General features: G+C 40.1%; 1 protein-coding gene across 1 annotated transcript in view; it reads left to right on the plus strand.

Moving 5' to 3' along the window:
- The window catches only part of ANK3 (ankyrin 3), a 339,429-nt gene that overhangs the window by 187,479 nt on the left and 129,432 nt on the right, over window positions 1-22,518 (plus strand). Inside the window, exons 10-17 of the mRNA XM_019638372.1 lie at window positions 4,461-4,658; window positions 6,528-6,626; window positions 8,869-8,967; window positions 10,786-10,884; window positions 14,000-14,197; window positions 15,795-15,893; window positions 16,180-16,278; window positions 21,889-22,086. Coding sequence (XP_019493917.1) covers window positions 4,461-4,658; window positions 6,528-6,626; window positions 8,869-8,967; window positions 10,786-10,884; window positions 14,000-14,197; window positions 15,795-15,893; window positions 16,180-16,278; window positions 21,889-22,086 — 1,089 coding nt within the window. The remainder of the gene's footprint in view (window positions 1-4,460; window positions 4,659-6,527; window positions 6,627-8,868; window positions 8,968-10,785; window positions 10,885-13,999; window positions 14,198-15,794; window positions 15,894-16,179; window positions 16,279-21,888; window positions 22,087-22,518) is intronic.

Consider the following 22,518-nt stretch of genomic DNA (forward strand, 5'->3'; position numbering starts at 1 on the left):
AGAAACTTTAGAAAGATTGCACCTTGATTGGGCTGTAGGCAAAGTTGACATATCTGAAAGGAACACATGATGATTGCCTGAAAAAATTTGTTCTACTAAGTGTCTTCTGGATTTTTTAAGTGGTAAAATCATTTGATACTATTTGAAAAAGAGAATACTTGTAAATTTTGGTATGTACGAACTACCTGATAGTCACTGCTATTTTTATTAACCAGTGATTTTTGGAAGCTCTCTCAAGCTTTGTAAAGAGCCTTAATCTCTAAACATTATCAAAACACAATTATATATTACTCCTGTTCACACCCTAATCAGTGTTTCCTGCTCTAGTGAAGATAGAGTTGAAGTGGTCTAAACAATTCTGTCTCTAGTTGTAGGGTTTAGATTGTCAAGCTGGTGGAGGTATTATCCTACAGAATTCAACAGTCACAGTTTTTCATTGTATGTGATGACTTGTTGGCCTTTTGAGTGCTTCTCATCTAAATCGTCTATTTTTTCTTTTTCCTTTTACATAATCCATATCTATCTTTTGCCCACCGCACTACTGTCTTCTAAGTCATATCATCTCTCACTGAACTACTGTAATAGTTTCCTTACTGGTCTCGCATTTCCCCTCTTGCTCTTTACAGTCCAGTTCCCATTTTGCAGTCAGAGTGGCCACATGAGCTGTCAACCAAGTAATGTCACCCTCCTGCCTAAAAACCCTCCAATTCATTTCCATTTTAAAATTAATTTTTAATTTTATCAAAGCAATACAGGGATAGTTAAAAATCAAATCATTGCCTCTTCTTTTTTTTCCTCCTATTGTTTATTTCATTATCTATTTGTTTTTTTCCTGAGAAATCTCTTTGATTCTTTTTCTTCTTCTATGCTTTCATTATTCAAGAACTTTTTAAAAATTCTCTGATAGCGTCCAGTTCTTGTTTTATGGATACAGTATTTTCTGTTACCTTTCTAAGAACATTCAAGATAACAGTTCTTGAATGTAATTCTTTGTGCCTCTCATATGTCCTGATTCCTCAGATTTGTTATTTGTTCTTTGTTAGTTTTGACTCACTCTTTCACGTTGGGGGTTTTCCACGGATATCTATACCAAACCATACATGTCAGGTACTACAGTTTGAGGGGAAGCTCTGTGAGAGTGTAGGCAGAGCTCCACTCAGGTGTGTCAGGCCGGAGGGGTCCTCTAACATCAGGATTAGTTGTCCTTTTCGCTGGGAAGTTCAGTTTTTGAGAGACGAATCCTCCAACCTTTTGTAGAGCACAGCTGTGTGAATACATTCAGAGTAAGGATAAGGAGCTGTCAGCATCCCTGTTCTCTATGCATACTTGAATCATAAAAATGATAACTAATATTTATAGGGTGATTTCTGCATACCAGACTCTAAGCACTTGACATATAGTAACCCATTTAATCCTCACCATAACTCTAGAAGGTACTAATGTTACTATTATACCCTTTTTATAGATTAGAAAACTGAGACCCCAAGAAATAAAGTAGCTTCTTCAGGATACCTCAGCTAGTGGCAGAACAAGGATTTGAACCTAGCCAGTCTAACTCTAGAGACTATACAACACCTATCCCATCCCTCCCTGTTTTGTTTGCACCTGTCCTCAGTCAGTGGCCTCACCACTGCCTTCTGCTCCACCTGGGCCCCTGAATCCAGAATCTCTCTGGGTTTACTTTCTCCAAAGACTAAACTCCTGATTTCCTGTAAGGTGCAAGGGGCCAGACATCTGGCTTTGCTGGGTTGGAAGGGCCTAGAGACTTGACAGCTCCATACACAAGTGAACCCATCCTGCCTTCGGCACCAAGCCTCACCTTTATCTTTCACGGCACTATTTCCATATCCCCAGCCTTTGGGCATTGGAGAGGTAAGTCAGTCAACTTTCATGTACCCAGTGGCCTGCTGGAGCCAGATCATTGAGCCTGTTTTACACATCCCTTCTCAATTCCACGTTCAGTAACATTATGTTGATAACTTGAAATTGGTCATTGTAGGGGTCATTACGTCATGGAGATTGGCAGATGCCACACACATGTCAGGGCTTTTCTCTTTTCAAAGAGCTGCTGTTTATCAGCACACCACTGATGGCACCCCTCCTTAGACACTTATTTTTTAGCCTTCTTTCTTCTGCCGGATGAGTTAACACATTCAGACCCTCTTTTCGTATTCCAAAATTTGTAGACATCACCCACCTATTTTTGTTTCCTTTCCTGTACATGTATGCAGATGTATAGGTATAGCTGCACACACGTGTGCATGGCCTTGTGGATGTTACCTTTCAAATTCCTGTAATGCTTTTTAGTGGAGTTTGGGAAAGGATGGACAAATACACGTCACATCAACCACATTTAACTGCAAGCTTCCCTCGTACTGACAATAAACTCGTTCCTACCTCTCTGCCTCATCTCTTCTCGTTCTGCTCCTTATCATCTTTCAGCCAACCAGCCCTCTTTCACTCTCTAGAATAAATCAAGTTTATTTTCACTTCCAATTCTCTCAGATGGAGTTCCCTCAGCTTGTCCCAGATCTATACAGTCTCCACACGTTTTTCAACTCAAATGTCTTCTTCTCAGAGTCCTTCTTCTTGGTTTGTTTACTTGTTTGCTATCTCTCTTCACTAAAATGAAAGCAAGAACCTGGCCTTATTCAGTATGGTACCCCAAGGACCTAAACTAGTGCCTGGCACATAGTAGACCTTCAATAAATATGTGTTGAATGAATATTAAGTGAATAAATGCATTCCTAAATTTAAGACTATCTGTTTAATTTTTCAAGACTTTTGTCTTTCTGAGCTAAAAAGAAAAAATCCTATCACATTGGATCTATATTTTCAGCTTGATGAGGGTGCCATATGTAATAAGACCCCTCTCCGTAAGTCAGATGATCTTTACTTTCTTTGGCCTTCTCCAATGATCTCTAAGTTACCCACTCATATATCGTTATTTTGTGTATCGTTAGAGAATTTTCTCCTTTTACTGACACTGCTTTCCTTTTCTGCTCTTCACTAAGTCACTTGTTTCTCAGATTTTGTGTCTTTGTTTACTTCATGTTTTCCTCAAAGACTGTATCAAAATATAAAGCAAAAGAATGTTTTGGCAGGAAATAAATGAGTGCATATGCTCGAGGGTAGCAGTATCTCAAATGAGAAATGTTCCTATCCTTTGTTGCACCTCAGTTTCTATTTTGGTTCAAAATGTTTGCATGGAATTTTTTAGGCAAAAATATCCTGATTGTGTATGAAGTATTTAAATTTACATAAATATTTATTGAATTCTTTCTGTATAAGAAAGGCTCTGATGGCCAATATGGGAAATTATAACCCATTAACCTCTTGCTGTCATGAAGCACAAATAATTGAAATATATGACAGTGAGTGAATGATGCCATGTGAGTGACTTAAAGGAAGCCATACAGTTTTCTTCCTTCTCTTGAGCTCCTGTTTATGTCATTCACAGGTAAATTGGGGAAAATAACTTGGCCTAGAAGATTCAGAAATACCTGGTTCATCAGTGCATATTTAATGTATCATTACTGTCAAAGGTCACTGATGACCACTTTTTTTGGAACTGAATTTGCTGTCACTTTTTTCCAAAAAAAAATATGTTAAATTATGTTGTGGTCATGAATAGAGCCTCTCTTGATAACTGGGTTCTCTTAACAGTTTCCCAGGCTCCTTCACTTTGCCTCCATATTTAAAGGAAGCCTGCTTAAAAAAACTGACATCCTAATACCTTCTTTTTGCCTTCAGTAGGACACGTGTACTGAATGCTAAGTATCACATTAACCTTTTTAAGGTTCTATTTAGCTTTGACCCCATTCATGTCTTCCCTCAGCTTTCCAAATGAATTTTGACTCATTCCTATTGCACATTATTAACTGTGTCATTGAACCCAGTTGGTCTGAGTAACTAAGGCAGGCATTAGTTCATGAGTTGGCCAATGCCTTGCATTTCCTCCTCATAGATACATGAAAGCACCAGATTGATGGAAAAGGGAAAATTTTTCCTTTCTTCGTTGATGTGAGATGAAATGATATTCTGGTCAGACCCTCTTTACTAATTGAATCAATGTAGTCAGTATCATATATTAGTAACTTGTAAGGACCAAATAAAAACCAACCTAATGAACACTAATCTGTGTCTGCTTTTGTTTTATCCTTTTAAGTCTTAAGTATTAAGAATTCCAATTCATCAGGAATGCAATAAATTCACACTATTTTCAAATCAGGAAAAGGAGTTACCTTTGAAACTTTGGTTTCTGTTGATATAAGAAGTGAGAAGACTAGTGTTTAAAGTGGCGTAGTCCAAAACAGCTGTCAAAACCCTTTAAAAATAGAAGGTATTTCCATGTGAAAAGCTAGTTTTTCACTTGTTCCTAGTTGTACTGTATGTTGTGTTTTGGCATGTTTATGTTTAAAATGTAAAACAATAAACTCTGTTTTTCTTCTGCATTCCAGAATGGGCTGTCTCCACTGCACATGGCCACGCAAGGGGACCACTTAAACTGTGTCCAGCTTCTCCTCCAGCATAACGTGCCTGTGGATGACGTCACCAATGACTACCTGACTGCCCTACATGTGGCTGCCCACTGTGGCCACTACAAAGTCGCCAAGGTTCTCTTGGACAAGAAAGCTAACCCCAATGCCAAAGCCCTGGTGAGTGGCTCAGCCAACAAATCCAGCCGATGTTGTTTTGCTGACAACAGGCTTTCTCTGTATGTGAAGGCATTGCTTTTGAGGAGGTACAAATGGAAGGTCTAATGAAATAAATTGTACCTTTTGTCAACTTTTTCAAGTATTCTTCTGAGAAGTTTCCAAAACCTGTTTCTGACATGAACAAGGCTGATGGGGTTAAAACATTAACCCCTTTCTAGTTACCCTAGTGATTCTCTTACATACGTGAAATCCAAAACCTATACAAGTATAAAAAGACTGAGGTGGTCAACCTTATCTTACTGTAGGTAAAGTTATAATTCTGTGAATTAAGTTTTTTCTGAAATCTAAAATCGTGAGGCAAAATGATAAAAAAAAACACAAAAAACTTAAATGAGAGATCTAAGAATCCGTGAGCTAAAATTTTCTGTTAACCATGTAAGGAAATGAAATATTGCCTGTCATCTACTTTTTCTACTGGTACAGATCAAAATTTCGGTCTCATTTGTAGTGTTAACCCCTAAAATGATTTGCTATTTTAACCCTGAACTCTGTCCAATAGTTTTGTTTTCTTAGCAAGACAACATTTGTTGCCTTGGAAAAATAGACGGTCCTAATTTAGTAAGCCATTTTTAGATTTAATTGAGAATAAGCACCCATATCTAGGAAAACATAAGTCACCAGATTTTAGGGAGAACATCTGAGTCTACTGTCGATAGTAAGTTTGAGGTAAAGGCTGTCATCCAATCAACCACTTTTGGAAAGGTCTGTGCTTCTTTCCAACTGGTGCCGTCACTCTGACTGAATGGGTCCACGCGTCCCTGGTCCTCTGCTGACGCTGAAATTCAGAGTGGGCAGAAAAGAACGAGGAGAGAGGCACTCTGCAGGCCCTAGGCAGCCCCGTGGCCATAGTAATTCTAAGAGCTTTTATCAGAGCCGCATTTTTAAGAGCCATTGACCTGCCCAGTATATCAAACATATCTTTGAATTCTGAGACGGGAGAAAAAGAAATGAACAATCATGACTCATTTTTATACAAGAAAAGAGCCTTACAACAGGGTGTGGGCTCTCACTCTCATTTTTCTATGACTCCAAAGATTTCATAACATATAAAGGTTGGAGCCAGTCATCCTCGGATGGACTACAGCCAAGTAAATGGTCTCAGAACACCCACAGAAGCACCTGCGGTGACTTTGACCTAAGCTTTTATCGTGGACCCTAATATTTCATAGTTCTCTGTATGGCAACTAAAATATGCGCCATGGTCTCAATTGTCAGGCAGTACAGTTTGGTAGGTAATTTGTTAAGTAGGAGGTTCTTTTATTAGATTAAATATTAAGCCAAATGATCCAAATAATGTTGGGTTGTTTAAGTTTCTGTTTCCTTGGAGTAAGCACCTACTAGAATCTTAAAGCTGAAAGGAATGAGAACATTCCCGAACTGGCCTTGTAGTTGCTCTAAAATGCAGGAGAGAAGTCAGAATGGGCATTGGTGAAGTTTTGGCTTTGTGGACAAGTGTCTGGGCTAGCTCCTTTTAGTCTGTGTTTGAAATGAGGTAGAGGAGGGATAAAGTATTTGGAAGAGTGAATCCCAGAATAAAATAAAGAAATAGCATGACCATTTTGCCTTAGTTCCCAGGAGACTGTGACAAAGAAATTCACTTTCTGGTCATGATTACCAGGGCACCTCGGGTTCCTAGAACCAGCTAGACTACTTGTGCTTCCAGAAAAGAATCTGTTTAGCCCCTTGTTGTTTCTGTTCACTTCCAAATCTTTACAGAACATCTCTTGAGCAAAAACATTTTACCACACACAGTAGAATTGGATTTCAATGGAATGTAGCCAAGTAGATATGTGCCTTTGTCCCTTGCAGAATGGCTTTACCCCTCTTCATATTGCCTGCAAGAAGAATCGAATTAAAGTAATGGAACTCCTTCTGAAACACGGTGCATCCATCCAAGCTGTAACCGAGGTAAGAGGAGTAAGATTCCTGGGGTTCCCTGTGTGCCGGACAGTATAGCCTCAACAGCCGGAGTCCAGGTGTCCTCCCCAACGACCAGCTAGTTTTGCTGTGTGTGATCACCACAGACCACTGTCTGAGCCTTTCGCCTGAGGGGCTGTCTGTCCTGAGGAAAGCAGAAGGAGTGTGGGTGGGTGAGTGCAGCTCTGTCACCATGACTAGAAGCATAACCCAAAACAGGCCTCGTGCTCAAGGGTGAGTGACACTGTCAATCAAAGTGTAATTTATATGAAATCCCAAATGTAGTGCTTCTCAACTGGAGGCACTTTTGCCCCCCACCCCCAACAGGGTGTTTGACAATATCTGGAGGTGTTGTTACTTGTCACAACTTGATGGTGCTCCTGGCCATGTGGATAGAGGCCAGAGATGCTACTCACCATTTTACAATATTCCGGCTTCCACAGCAAAGAATTATCTGACTGAAAATGTCACATGTGCCAAGGTGGGGAAACCCTGCATGGCACAACCTCTGTGTGTTTGTAAACTGGGGAATCGTCTCTATAAAAACTTAACGAAGCACAGGGTTGTTGAAGTTAGAAGTAGCTCTAGGTTTCTTCTGTACAGACTCACACAGAACTCAGAGCAACAGTCCATCAGTACCAGGGCTGAGCCTTCAGCACAGCACAGCAAGCCTGGCATTCACCCTCCAGACTCATCCCATCCCCCACTCCACCCAGTGCACTGGTCTCCGTGGATCCTATCATCAGCACTTCCCTAGACTGGATACCTTTTGGTTCACTTCCGTATCTGTGCACCCTGTGTGTTTTACAACCCTTTTTTCAGACTAATCCTGCACATCCTTTAGGACCCGATCTGGGGCCACTTTTCCAGGAAACCTCCCCTTACTTCGTGGTGTCACCTAGGAGCTCCTCCCTGAGACCATCACTTCTTCCCGTGCATATTTCCAACAAAGCACTTCTCCAGCTGGTTTACTTATGACTTAGTCATCCCTCTGCCCCCTGGAAGCTGCAGGGCTCCTCCCAGACAAGCCTGAGTCTTCCTGGTGTTTGTATTCCCACACCTGCCTGGCCCATAGTAGATTGTTCAGTAAAGGTTCATTGAAGGCATCAATAACGACAATAGGATTTGAAGCAAACATAAAAATTGAGACCTAGACTAGCGATTATTGCTTTACTTCATATCTCAGAAAATATTTGCCTTGATTTGTAATTTTTAAAATATTAAATGGTTGAAAACATGAATGCCGATTTACTCTTTTATCAGTCTTATGGCTTCATAGTAAGTACCCTGTCATTTGAATTATAAAATAATAAGTTTATTCTCAGTGTATGGCAACCCTTCTTAAAGCTTAGAATGGGCTCTGAAGTAGAAGTACATTTTTGACTGATGTTTGAATAAATGTCCAGAAATGTAAGCCAGAGAGGAGAAATCTCCCCTGCTAAGCCTGTGCTCCCTAAGAGCTCAAAAAGGCAGTTTTGACCAGGATGAGGTTTTTGCTTTGCACACACGTTCTAATGACTCCCCCTGCTGATGGGAAAAAGGCTCCAAGTTATAATAAATTTATCTTCCCCGTTTTCCTCATTTCCCACTGTTTCAAGTCCGGACAACCAGAATCCTTCCTCGTATGTCTTTTGCCTCACTTTTATTTTATAGAATTCCTTTCGCCTTTTTTGACATTTTTAAATATCTGTTGAGATTAGTTAGCTCATTCTCTCTTCTAAAAAAAAAAACAACAGAAAACAAAAAGCAGGTTAGCTTTTCTAGCCATATTAAACATTATTGCCAAATTATGATATTCATGTTATAAGTGGAATTAAATTCTGAAAAATTAAAAATGGAAAAATTTTATATAGAAAGCACAAGTGTTATGGGGATGTGTTTGTAGGATTTGAAGCAAACATAAAAATTAAGATCTAGTCTAGTGAGCATTATAATAATTGCCTTAATTATATTACCTTAATTGATAATGCTCATAAACTTGCTTTAGGGAAATGATGATTATATATTGATATATTTGCCTTATAGAATCTGTAAAATAGTAGTGAATGTCTAGATGTCTTCTGATCTAATCAATAAACTAGTTACCTTAAAATAGATGGATCAATCGATGGATGGATGGATGAATGGATGGATGGATTGATAAATCAATGGCAGATAGGCAGGCAGGCAAACAAACCCTTTTTTATGATAAGCCAATGAACCAACATTTTCCATTTCCCTCTTTTCCCCCTAGTCGGGCCTTACCCCAATCCATGTTGCTGCCTTCATGGGGCATGTAAACATTGTATCACAACTAATGCATCATGGAGCCTCGCCAAATACCACCAACGTGGTAAGTACCTTTCAACAGAGAAGGTCCAAATGTGAGTATTTATGAAACGGGCAAAGATTGCCCTTATCTAATTTTTTGTTATAAGTAAATTAATTACAATATTTCACACATTTTTATTTTTGACTGCTAAAAAGGAAAGAATATGAGAATACCTGTGATTTCCTTTACTTCGAATACAAGATCCATTCAATTACTAGCTGGTCACCTATTGTTAGGACTTACGGACCGTACATTACTGCTGGATAGTACGCTTTTAGAAATTAAGTTTTTATGGGGGGAGAATTTTTTTTTCAATGGAAGCATTAAGAAGTGTTGCATATTGAGAAGGTGGTTCAAATGCTATTATTATTGTGATATCTAGTAACTTAAAAGTAGTTTCTCTGGAGTGTGCTTGCCCATGTTATAGCATGGAACTCACTTCATAGATTGCCAGATAATGTTGCTTTCCCCCACTAAGTATCCCTCTACAGAACCATGAGACTCACTTCAGAGTAAATATCAGAGGAATAACTTATCACCCTAGATCTGTATGTGGCACTCGACATTGTTTTACAGGAGTTAAAATTTGACATATTAGCACACCAGACCACAAGCATAAGAATACTAGTTGGACTCATGAGCACGGAGGAAGTGAAAATAAAAGAAGCAACATTCTGGCACATAAAGAGCAGGTCATAAGGTCCTGAGGCTGTCTTGTGACAAGGAAGCCTGTCCTCAAGCAGCCAGAATCAGCACAGCACATCCACCAGATAGAAACAGACCAGCTTCTCCGCTGAAATGCAATTCTTCCTGATCCTAACAACCAGAGAGAGGGGTGTTCCGTCATAGAGAGAGCATTGGGTAATATGCTAAACTACATCCTCAAGGCCTCTCCAGTAAATACATGAACAGGTTTTCTGTGAAATATGTCTTTGTATACCCTTCCACGGAGGTGGGTGACCTATATATAAATCAAAACTCCATTTATAAAAGCAGATTTTACATGAGCACACTTGTGTGGCAGGATATATTTCACTTCTATGACTTTTTACATTTCTATCCATGTCTCCTACATTGTTTTCAATGTTTTGGTTGTTGTTGAATAAATGGATACTTCGAATGAAAGTCTCTTTGGTGAAACAGAGGGGCAGGTGGGAGGAGTTCAATGCCAAAGCAAATGGCCCTTTGGGATAATGTCCAAAGGCTAGGATGCTGATCTGTTGAGATGGAGCAGGGAATGTAGACCAACAGCCAGCAAGCCGAGTTCATCCTTCAGGTGGTCTGTGTTGCCTGAGCAGCATTTTGGGTTTTGTTTTCTATTCTGATTTTGTGGCCAACATTTTAGTGTTCACAAATATCCAGACAGCCACTGCTTTGGAAAAATAGGAAGGTGAGCCGTGATCCGGCTGTCAGGCTGGCACCCCGCACAGCTACCGCAGCAGCCTGCAGATGCCCAGTAGTGGCTCCCTCTCTCCAGCAGGGCTGGGGTTCTTCTCCTGAGCACTCCCCACCTCCCCTCTTCACTCCTGCCCCCTCCTCCTCGGTCCCTATGAGCACTGTCCTTTCAACCCCCAGTGAGGCCACATATAAGATTATTCAGCGACAATTCTGATACAGCTAATGATTAGGCTCCCTAGGGTTACGCCCAAAATCCTTCCGGCATGATCAAGTTCCAGTGAAATGCTTGCGTATTTAACTTCCCATCTTTCTTCGCTTTCAATAAGGAAGTGCTTGAGACTACTTTTTACTTTAAAAACCTCCATCATAAGCTTTATGCAAATACAACATGCCACTCTTCTTCAGAGCCGCAGTTAATTGACTTTGACTCCTGTCCCCCAGAGAGGAGAAACGGCGCTGCACATGGCAGCTCGGTCCGGGCAAGCCGAAGTCGTGCGGTATCTCGTGCAAGACGGAGCTCAGGTGGAAGCCAAAGCTAAGGTATGTGCAGCATGTGAAAGCACTTGCTGTTCAGGGAGAAACCCTTGATCTTAACAAAACTTTGAAATATACGCACACTCTCATCCAAAAATACTTTTAAAAGTAGTGAACCAACCTCCAGTGAATAGACCCTGACCAAGTAGTATTGTAAAAACTCCTTCCCGCACATTTCTCCATGCAGTCATTTAACAGAACTAAATATTGGGTTGTCGGAAACGTCATGACATAGTTTTTCTATGTTTTTCATTGCAAAAATGCGTCATGACGTTTCCGACAACCCCGTAGAATGGGCACTTCATGCCAGCAAAGAACTTTGTGTCCTTGGCACATTGCTCGTCATGAACAGATTAGGAAATGAACTTACGCTTGGTCCAGGGTTCTTTGCACTCTATGGAGAAAGGACTTAGGCACAGAGCTTCTGGAACAGGCGCGAGTGGGAAGCATAACTGAGCTCCTTTGGTTGACTTAAATGTCAGCTGTCACAGCCACAAAACAAAAAAGGACGTTTTTACTTTTTCTCCACAAGTTATGAAACCATAAACCATGAGACTAGGATTGGAGTTGCTTCAGGGATCTGCCTTCACATGGAACAAGAACTGCTGAGGGTTAAGTCGGAATGCTTCATTTTCTGCCTGGTGGTTAGCCTCCAGAAACCCACTGATCTGTCACTCTCAGGGGGAGATCTGGTTATCAAAATGGTAGTGCAGGTCAAGAATCATACATGTAAATGCCTTAGCCATTGAATTTTCACCTACAACATCTAAATGTATACATATTTGCTATGTATGTACATGGGCTACAGTTTTTAGTTTTGGGTTAAGTGGAGAGAATACAAAGACATGTGAAGCAGTATGAATACAGAATACTTCTAGACTTCTGTTATTTTCTCCCAGTGTACTCAGCTGTCTCACCCTTATCTAATTAGATCATATATATTTTTTTTAAATCAACATCTCTCAAGACTGTCCAAAGCTTTCAACTTAGCAATCTTAGGGGAAAATAAAGTCTTTCCTTTCATACTGATGTTTATCATTTAATTGTGTAATTAAAATAATGAGTGTAAATATAGCACAATTAATAAAGTAACTAGAGCAAACATACGACTGTGGGAATAAACACAACTAGGTCTTTGGAAGCACAAAATCTGCAGGTAGATCCAAAGGTTGTGACATTCTAAGCAGCAGACCACACGTCTTGACTGTCCAGTGTACTGTGGTGCCAGCTGGTGGGTTTTATGGAGGATCTAGAAACCAAGGTCAGCAAACTTTTTCTGTAAAGGGCCTCATAGTAAGAATTTTAGGCTTGGCACGAAGCACCGTTTCTGCCACAGCTATTCAACTCTGCGTTTGTAGAGCGAAAGCAGCCACAGACAATACAGAAGCAAATTGGGCATGACCATGTTCCAGTAAAGCTGTACTTCCAAACACAGGTGGCAGCTTGATTTTGCTTTGTAGTTTTCTGACCCCTGATCTAGAGAGATTAGTTAATCCACTAAATCAAGTAGGTAGAATGGTTAAGAGAGGCTGTGCTCTACCATGGGTTACAAGAAACCTCACATTTTTTACTGCTATTACATATCAAACCATTGGGTCAAAAGAATGATTCTGCCCAGAAACTGAAATTCAGGAGAGGATTTATAGTTATCTGTTTGTTTAGGAGGCAGCCTGACTTCCTCAGCCAGGCTGCCTGTGTTTGAACCTTGGGCCACCATTTACTAGTTGTGTAACATGGGCCAAGTTCAGTAACATCTCTGTGTCACATGTCCTTTTCCAATGTCCTCATATAGAAAATGAGAATAGTGATAGTTGTAATTCATAAGATTGTTGTGATGAGTAATGAAATCATATAGGTGGAGTACTTAGAACAGAGCCTGAGCCATGTAAGTGCTCAGTACATGTTCAGTCGTGGTTGTGACAGTAGTAGAGACTTTCCTTTGGCAGCCATCTTTTTCTGTTTTCAGCATTCCTCGTTTTCCTTGTGGCATCTCCCCTAGTTCTTCTTGTACTTCCTACTGGTAACAGAGAAGGACGTTTTGGCCTTGCTTTGACCTTGCTTTTGACCTCCTGCTTTGACTGCAACCCTTACTCTACTTTCCTTTCCAAAGCAGTGTCCTGTACTATACCCTCGTCTCTCTACCTTCCTACATGAAGTATTTACCTGAACTTTTTTATATTCCAGTAAGGGATTTCTTTCTGGAGGATGGCCATAGGGCTTTTTGGTGGGCAAAGAGGAATAGATGCCCCTCCTACTTGTGGATAAGGCCCTAAGGGTGCAGGACCCTGTGAGTGCCTCAAACCTTTTGGTGAATTGTAATAAGGTGCCCCTCCACTCGAGGCAGAGGCAGCCCATGCCACGGTGCACAACTTGGCAAGCAAAGGGGAGGCAGGCTTTCAGCCCCCACCAGTCCTCTTGGCTGGGAGCCATTGTGCAGGTACACCTGTGCAACCCTATACTGTCCCCCTCTCCCTCAGCTTTTGAATGTGGGAAGGCAACACCAATAAAATAATCCATTCCTATGAGTGCATAATAACTGATGTACCATATTTCCCCATGTTTAAGCCACAGCGTTTTTCAAAAAATTTGGGGTCTGAAAACTGGGTGTGTCTTATACCATGGTTGCAGATTTTTTTTTACTTGCATTTCCCGCTTTTTTCGAATTTCACTTTTTTATGATGAATAAAACGAGTTCAATAACTTTAATACTTTTTTTTTCAAAGTTCGGGCCCCAAAATTAAGGTGTGTCTTATACATGGGAGCGTCTTATACATGGGGAAATACGGTAGGTATAATATCCCTCCAAGGTATTGGAATGTTACCAGGATACATTCCCTTATCTCCCCCAAAATGAGTCATTAGAAGTTAAAAACTGATAAATTATGGCAGGTGGTAGTGGGAATAATTCATAGGTAGAACTGTCTTTCACACTTTCATATGAATAGGTTAGTAGAAGAATATTTAAGGAGCTTAGATCCACCATCTCCACCTTGAGATTCTTTTCAGCATTGACTCAAAAAGTTGAACGTAGCCTCTGATACCAAGCAGTTTGCTGGATGTTTCACAACCACACCATTGTTTTCTCAGCTAATCAGTCTTGCATTTCTGCCTTGCCATGTAGGATAACCAAACCCCACTCCACATTTCTGCACGACTGGGGAAGGCAGATATAGTACAACAGCTATTGCAGCAAGGAGCATCTCCAAATGCAGCCACGACTTCCGGGTATACCCCACTCCACCTTTCAGCCCGAGAAGGGCATGAAGACGTAGCCGCATTCCTTTTGGATCGTGGCGCATCTTTATCTATAACAACAAAGGTATGAAAGGGAATCTTGGAATCCTGCCTTGTCCCCCTAAAGATATCCTCCTTACAATTTTCAGTGTGTTCTTACAGTTCCTGCTGTATTCCCCAAAATACATCCTCCTAACAATTCCTTTGTACCTATTCCTAGTAATATGTACTTAGGTACTCTGTACCTAGTAATAGGTGCAAAGGTTGTACAGTATCCTTGGGATCCTAGTGGTGTCTGTGTCTGGCTGTCTGTCATAAGTTTCTCAGTACATTATCCTCTAATGAAAACTTATTGCTATTTAGGGTCAGATATCTCTTGCAAGTTATTTGGTAGATTTAAATGGTGGTTTAAAAGCACAGCCAGAGATTTCTCTTGCTGAGACCACGTATACAAACCGCATTATCAGTCCTCAGTTGGTTGATACTTTTATAACACTTTCTAATCAGGAGGTGAATTTTTGCCGCGTTATTTTTGTTTGCTCTTGTTATGGTTTGATTTTTATCTCAAATTTTTTCCTCTCAACTCTGATGCCTTAAAGTAGCAACATTCCACACAGTTGCAGAATACAAAATTTAGAGCTCATTTTTCTTATGATACTATGTAAACCGAGCAAGTGTGGTAGGAAGTTGAACTCATTGCCCTACAGTATGTCTTAGAAAGCTATTAGAAATCGTGTTGCACTCTCTTATTTGGATGCAGAGAAGAAGCATTAATGTGTAATCAATGCACAAGCTAATTACAGATACTTGGAAAACTGATGACCTCCTCAAACTTCATTCCCTATGATTCTTTAGGCTCTTCAGTAGAGCCGAGATGTAAGTTCCTGGATTTCATGCCACAGTGAATCAGAAAAATGGGGGATGGTGTTTTGAGTACCCCAGCCCTTCCACCAAGCCCATTGACTCCAGTTTACTATAATCTCATAAGGTCAAATGTACTGATTACCCTTCCGTCCCTGTCTTATGATGGGACCCTCCCTACCAGTGCTTGTTGACAGCTGCTTCGTACCCAGATCCTTGGAGAAGTTGGAAACAAGGGAGCTTAGCTACTTCACCTCAGTATCCAACTCTACCTATTTCTTGGGCTAGAACCACGTGTTATTATTGTGTTCACCTGTGTGAAGCTAAGGTGTAAGAATCTCTGACTCTTACTTCTAAAGACTAGAACACACATAAAGATATGTGTATATGTGTAGAAATGGTGGAAGGAGAAGAGAAAGGCTCCAGTTTGAGATTATGGGAGGTCCAAATTTGCCCTGGGTTTTCCCAAGCCCTCCAAATCCAAATTGCACCTGAGACTCAAACCTATTCTTCACACAATGTGAAATTCCAAAATGGCCCTAGGATAAGCCCTAGATCCAGCTCTTCAACTTTTTCCTGGTCAGATGCCTAGTTAGCCCAGAATTAGTGGCATGTTGTGGGTCAGTCAGCAGAGGGACGAAGATGAAATATCCTGCTCTTCCCTGTTGGTAAGGGAACTCTCTCACTGTTATCTACCAGTCTTGATCCTTAAATGCAGACTTAACTGCTCTTCATCATTAGAATAATTCACCAGTTCCAGATAAGCAATGCCTTTGTGTTATTTCTGTTGTTCATTATTAGTTTTGTGTTTCTTTTTCCAGAAAGGATTTACTCCCCTTCACGTGGCAGCAAAATATGGGAAGCTTGAAGTAGCCAATCTCCTGCTACAGAAAAGTGCGTCTCCAGATGCTTCTGGGAAGGTAGGCGGTCACTGACCACCCCGTAATAGGCCACTTTCATAATAACAAAACAAGCACCTGCTAATATTCACCACCAGCCACCTGACTTATAACCGAACCATATTTAAGTCTCATAGAATGAAGAACACTTCAGAAAAAGGAGGTGAATGCTGGGGTCCCAATATTGTGGACCCTGGAATGTAAATTATATCCTATGTTGTATCCAATGTAATCTCATCTCCTAAATCTAGGCCTCTGATGTTAACACACTTTTGACACCGGTTGTTGTTTCTGCACGTGTTTTCAGAGCGGGCTCACTCCACTGCATGTAGCTGCACATTACGATAATCAGAAAGTGGCCCTTCTGCTTTTGGACCAAGGAGCCTCGCCACATGCGGCTGCAAAGGTACCTGTAATTCGACAGCACGAGGACACTGGCGGACAGTGGCCATCACCCTCGCTGTGCATTCCCACTTTTGCGTCATTTGTCACATCCTCCTCGTTTAGGCACCACTTGAAAATCATAGGAATATAAATAAGCCCCTTAGGAAACTTGTGCCTTCAGCTCTTTAGTCGACTCATGTGGTTGACACTCTCATGTGGTTGACACTCTACAAATACGTACTTGTCAATTGATGTTCCTTGAAAATCTAGGACATCCCAGAGCCTGGGAAGGAAGCAAAGTTAAAGTACTTTTTAGCCAAATTAAAAACATGAGCACAGCTTGAGGGTGTAAGAAAGTTCTGATTTGTCAAAGTTATAAAATATGTGTTACATTTTCCCCGACCATAAAACAATGTCCTCAAGTGATTTGTGTTGATTAAATTCAGTTGGGAGGTTTTGCTTATGTGTTTTGGTTATTGCTAAGGAGAATCTTTATTCTTATTGTTTGAGCATTTTTGACCAGCAGACAACTCAGATTTCCCAGAGAAGAGATGTGTAGACTATCTGGCTTTCTCATTACTCTGGTGTTCTGATTTGAGAGGCGAATCATATAGAAACGTTTATTGAAAAATAGGTTGACAGGGTTCTGTTGGTTTAGTGAGTTCTGTATTGTTGAGCAGGTAGCTATGATCCGAGAACACTGGAGTGATACAAACTACAATTTAAATGCTGTCCAATTCTTTTACTAAATACTATTGGTTGAAGGAAATTTTAGGTTTTTATATCTTTGTTTTACTCTTTAATTTTGAGGCAGCCTCAGTACTCTTCTATAACCTTAGCATTTAGGTCAAACCTCTTATACACACAGATTAATGAATTTGAGCTATTCTAGATTGCTTTGGATACTTCAAGGGAGCAAGTTTTAGATACCTTCTCCACTTATAGACTATGTTATCTTTGACAGGTATTTCTCAGAACCTCTTTTTCTGTATTTCTCAAACATCTGCTACCCCATTCTCTCCAGAATTATACCCAGTGAAATCTGCAAGTCAAAATCAAGCCCCCAAGCTTGCTTTTCATCTAAATGCTACTTCTTCCCTGCCAGGGACCCCCCTCTTCTCCCCCCTCCGCCCCCCCATAATTTCTGATCCTGACATTCTTTCTAACAAAAAGCCATGCTTTGGCTTTATTGGCTTTTGAGAAAACTTTATCTTGGAAAGAAGGGAAGGAGGGAGGACTAGTCACACTATTCACAATAGCTAAAAAGTGGGAGCAACCCAAGTGTCCCTTAAAGGATAACTGGATAAACAAAATGTAGAATATTCATACAAAGGAGTATTATTCAGCCTTAAGAAGGAAGGGAGTTCTGACACAAGCTACAACATGGATGACCCTCAAAGACATAATGCTAAGTGAAATAAGCCAGTCACACAAAACACAAATATTGTATGATGTCACCTTTATAGAGACAGAAAGTAGAATGCTAGTGGCCAAGAGCTGAGGGGAGGAGGAAATGGGGAGTTAGTGTTTAATTGATAGAGTTTTCCTTTGCAGCTGGATGGTGCTAATGGTTGGAGAACAATGTGAATATACTTAACATATTTTTTTAAATAGATAAAATGGTAAGTTTTATGTTATGTATATTTTGCCACAATTTTTAAAATGATTTAAAAATTATGAAATTTAATGCTTGTCCATTTCATTCCAGTTTATTTTAATATCCCTTTAAGCCAGAGCCACTTTTCTTATATTATAAATAACCCCAGGTTCTTGGTAGGCAACCAGTAAATAATTAAAAAGTGAACTATTTATTTCTCACTTGAGAGCAATAATTTTGACACAACTAGTGCCAAGCAGTTTAGAATTAACAAGAGCTACAAAATAATAAATGCAACAAAATGACTCCAATCCACTTTTCATCCTCAAATAACTCTTAAACTGGTCAATAGTTGATATATTTGTAGTTAATTTCCAGCTTTATATTTGAGAAACAAGACTGTATTTCTGGTTTCGCATCTGCAAAACATCTTTGACACAGAGTTGAAAAGCAGTTCTTCTAACAGCCCTTGAGCCTGAGGCATATCTTTTACAGTCAATTGAACACAAGTTTTTCTAATAGGATGTTCTCATTCCTGTAGCACAATTGTCCCCCTAAGAGCCTCTGTAATACCATCTCTGCACATGACCAACTGTCCCTACTTTCTGAGGCAGTGATCCTGGTCAGGAGTTTTTTCTAGACTTTGATCCTGAGCAAAGGCAGTCTTATTAGTGAGGGATTCACTTCATCTGCTAGAAAGAAGATCTAGCGACAATGGTTTAAACTGATGAGATGCTATTTTTCTCATGTCACAAACAGGAGCTAGGCAGTACAGGTTTTGAAGCAACAGGCAGGAAAGAAAGTCAGACAATAGGGTATTCCTCAAAGCTCCACCCAGCCATGTCTCTTCACATCTCATTGGCCACTTCTTTATGCAAGGGAAGCTGGGAAATGTAACTGTTCATCTGAGAACGCCAGCGTTTCATTTATTAAGGAAGGGGGGAGAAAGGATACAGGGTAGGCAAATAGCCTCCTTTACTCCGGGGAACTCAGGCATTTCTGAATTCTGGCAGCAGTGAGAAATGAGGGACAGAGGCTCAATAGGGCATGATTCACATACAGATATGACAGCAGTGACCTCCATGTTAACTCTTCTTTAGTTCACATTCTGGTTTTTAGAGTATGTGATGCCTTCTTCTCGGCCTTTCTTCTCTTGTGTAGGATTGCCAACATACTTTCTTACTCATACATGTCCTAGAAACATGAAGTGATTTTAGGTAATGGGGGTGGGGGACCTGAAATGTAGATGGGCTTCTATAATCCATCCCAGCCTGACCTATTTCCTGAGGCAGATACTGTGCTGGAAAGAGGATTGGCTTGGGTTCAGGCATAAGCTGAGCACTAATTGTGGAAGAGATAGTAATCCTTAACTACTTCTTGTCAGATTTGTCTAACATAGAATGTGCAATATATCTACTGATGCAGATCGGTAGAGATTGTGATAGCTCTTGAAAAAGATATAAAGTAATGTAAATATATTACTTTTGATCATTTAAAATTATATTTGCTTTTGTTTTCATTTTGCAATGCAAAAGCACCCATGGCACTTTGGACAAAGATTATTGATTAAGATTATTCTACAGTTGAATCTGTTAGTATTTTATTTGTCGTCTGATAAATGCATCTGTCTCATTTAATGTGGTGAGTAAGAATCATTTTACTTTCCAGAACTCAGAAATAACTAAAGAAATTTAGAAAATCTCATTGTAGGTCTCAAGATGAACTATTTGTTTATTATTTGAAATATTTAAGTCTTTCTGAGATTAACTTTTCATTCTGAAACAATACATGATTTAGTTCCCCCTTGCTTTATGCATTCCTCTGTATCTCAGGTAAGGAGCTCAGGTAAACTGTTCGGTGAAAATGAGTAACTCGGTGGAGCTGGCATGCATTACAAAGACACCAGAGCTTCCCTTGATTAGTGTTTTCTAGGCCCTAGGATTTTTTTGGTGAAATTAGAAGTAATCAAGAGGATTGCTACATCTCAGAGGATACTGGTCTGCCTTTAGGGGTTGAGAAATGATCAACTTGAAGGTTATATCAGTAGCAAAAGTGACAAAAAGAAAAAGATAAGATGCATGATAAGAAGCTAAACTCTGACTTGATCTTGCCTTTATTACTCTAATTAGCTAGTGTTAAACTTATTAACTCATCAGATTTCTGATTTTAGCACTGCTTTGTGAATTTTCCTCTTTTTGCATTGTCCGGTGGTAGGGAAACAGCTCACCCCCTCCTGTCACTCACCACAGAGTTGGGCTCAGTGCAAAGCTGTCTTGTTTCTGAAGGGTGTGTCTGAGCAGACAGAGGGCCAAATGCTTCCCAGCTCAGCTAGGGTTTCCAGATGGCAACAGGTCAAAAATAAAGATAGGGATAGAAAATCTGTTTCTACGCTGGCTCATCCCATTTGGCAGAGGCTGGTTCCGGAAGAGCCTGAAAGTAGCATTTCCACATTCGTGGGCTGATATCCAGCAGCTTAAATTCTCTCTCTGCAATCGATTACAGAAAGAACGTTTATCGAGTAAGAAATGCTGTCCTATTAGAACATGCCAGTGACTTACATATGAGAGTCAAGTGCCGTAGGCTGGCTGATCAGTGGGGCAGCAGCCCTCATGGTTCTGAGGCATCCACGTGGCTGAGAAAGACTGTGATTGACCCATTGTCTGGATTTAAATCCTATTCCCGAATATAAGCCTGGATTCTGTTTTGTTCTCTAAATCCTCTTGTCTATAAAAAAAAGTTAGTCTAATTTTATTGGCATATTTTGTATACTCAGATTTGTGTCCATGTCAAAATACCAGGAGTGCCAAAAAAATGTATACACATGACTTGTATTCATCTTTTGTTATCAGTATATATTATTACAATTTTAATATAGTTTTTTCCTTCCTTAAAATGTATATACATTTTTTTGGTACGCTCTGTATAATCTTGCATTTCTGTTCATTGACTGTGAGCCAGGACAAGGTCCCCTAAGGCAGGGACCTTGCTTTCTCAGGGCAGAGGACTCTGAAGACTCCTGAGGCACAGCTAATTGATAATTTGTCAAAGGAATTTTGGTTGCCTCTACCTCTGAGCATTCCAGGTCAGCCAGGAGAAGGATCTGGAAGCCCTAGTAAGCTTGACTCAAATTCTGAGCATTTTATATGCTATAGACACAAAGACAAATACAACACAATACATGCTTTCAATAAACATATTTTAGTAGAAGGAGACACCTGTACAAACAAAAATAATAATAAATATTACTAAATATCTAATACAGCCACTAAATATCTCTAGGACTTTGACTGGAGTTAGTCAAGTGGGGAACAGATATAGGAGGGTGGGAGGGAAGTAAAAGGCTTCATGAGAGTGTAACACTTGAGCTGAATCTTCAATTGATAGATGGTGGCCCAGAGGGCATATCGGGGGAAAGCACTCATGGTAGAGTAGGCAACACACAAACATGAGTTGTATGTTGCTCTGGGTTTGGTACAGCTGAAACATAGCACAGAGACTGGAGTTTTGAGAATGAGGCGATCTGAGGGGCAAATAGGAGTAGATTATAGCATCTTGACTACCATGGAAATTAAGCTTAACTTGTAAGCACTAGATAGCCATCAAAGGGATTTTCAAGGTGGAATGTGCCCCCATGGTATCATACTGTTTGTTGTTTCCTAGTGGGTTTTCCTCTCATCCCCAATTTAAATAAAGCAAGTAATTATTGAGCATCTACTAACATAACTACCTATAAGAGGGAACCCTATATTTATTTTTGTAAAACTGATGGTACTCTGACTCCCTTGCAGTAAACTTTTGTATTATGTTTTCCCTAGGTAGATGTTGGTGACATGAGGGCCTCACATTAATGGCATTGCTTGATTTACCAGTGTTGGCTTACTTAATCATGAATTTTCAAACCATCCAGAAAAATAACACAAAACAAAACAAAACAAAAACCCAAAAAACTAGACAGGGAGGCATACTATTTGAAAATGCACTGCACATGTTTTTATCTTGTTTCTGGGCATGTGACTGAGTGATTTGTGTTGACAGAATGGTTATACACCGCTGCACATTGCTGCCAAAAAGAACCAGATGGACATAGCGACAACTCTGCTGGAATATGGTGCTGATGCAAACGCAGTTACCCGGCAAGGAATTGCTTCTGTTCATCTTGCAGCCCAGGAAGGACATGTGGACATGGTGTCACTGCTCCTCAGCAGAAATGCCAACGTGAACCTGAGCAATAAGGTAGGTAACCTTTTCCTTTCTCTACATAGCGGACAACACAACCAAACCTCACCTCTTCACAAAGTTCACTAGGATGTCATGAAAAGTCTGGGTCAGGTAGAATGTGTAAAGTGTAATATTGCAAGATGTTTACCAAAGTGTAATTTATCATAGCAGAAACTTAGGAGCAATCTGTTTAACCAGTAAGAGATTCCTAGGTCAATAATTGCGAAGTCGTACAATTGAGTAGCTTATAAAATTGAAGTCCAAAGTTTTTCTAAAAATATGAAGTTTTGTTAGAATGTTAATTCAAAGAGCAACATTGTTATCTCACCAGAATGTAGCAACTAAGAAGTTATGAATTGTAGCTTGTCAATTCATTTACAAACATTTTTTGGGGCACCTACTCCTTGCCTATCCCAGTTTAAGTCCAAGATTAAAAAAGAAATTGGA

Source organism: Hipposideros armiger, unplaced genomic scaffold, assembly GCF_001890085.2.
Source record: "Hipposideros armiger isolate ML-2016 unplaced genomic scaffold, ASM189008v1 scaffold_39, whole genome shotgun sequence".
Taxonomy (NCBI): domain Eukaryota; kingdom Metazoa; phylum Chordata; class Mammalia; order Chiroptera; family Hipposideridae; genus Hipposideros; species Hipposideros armiger.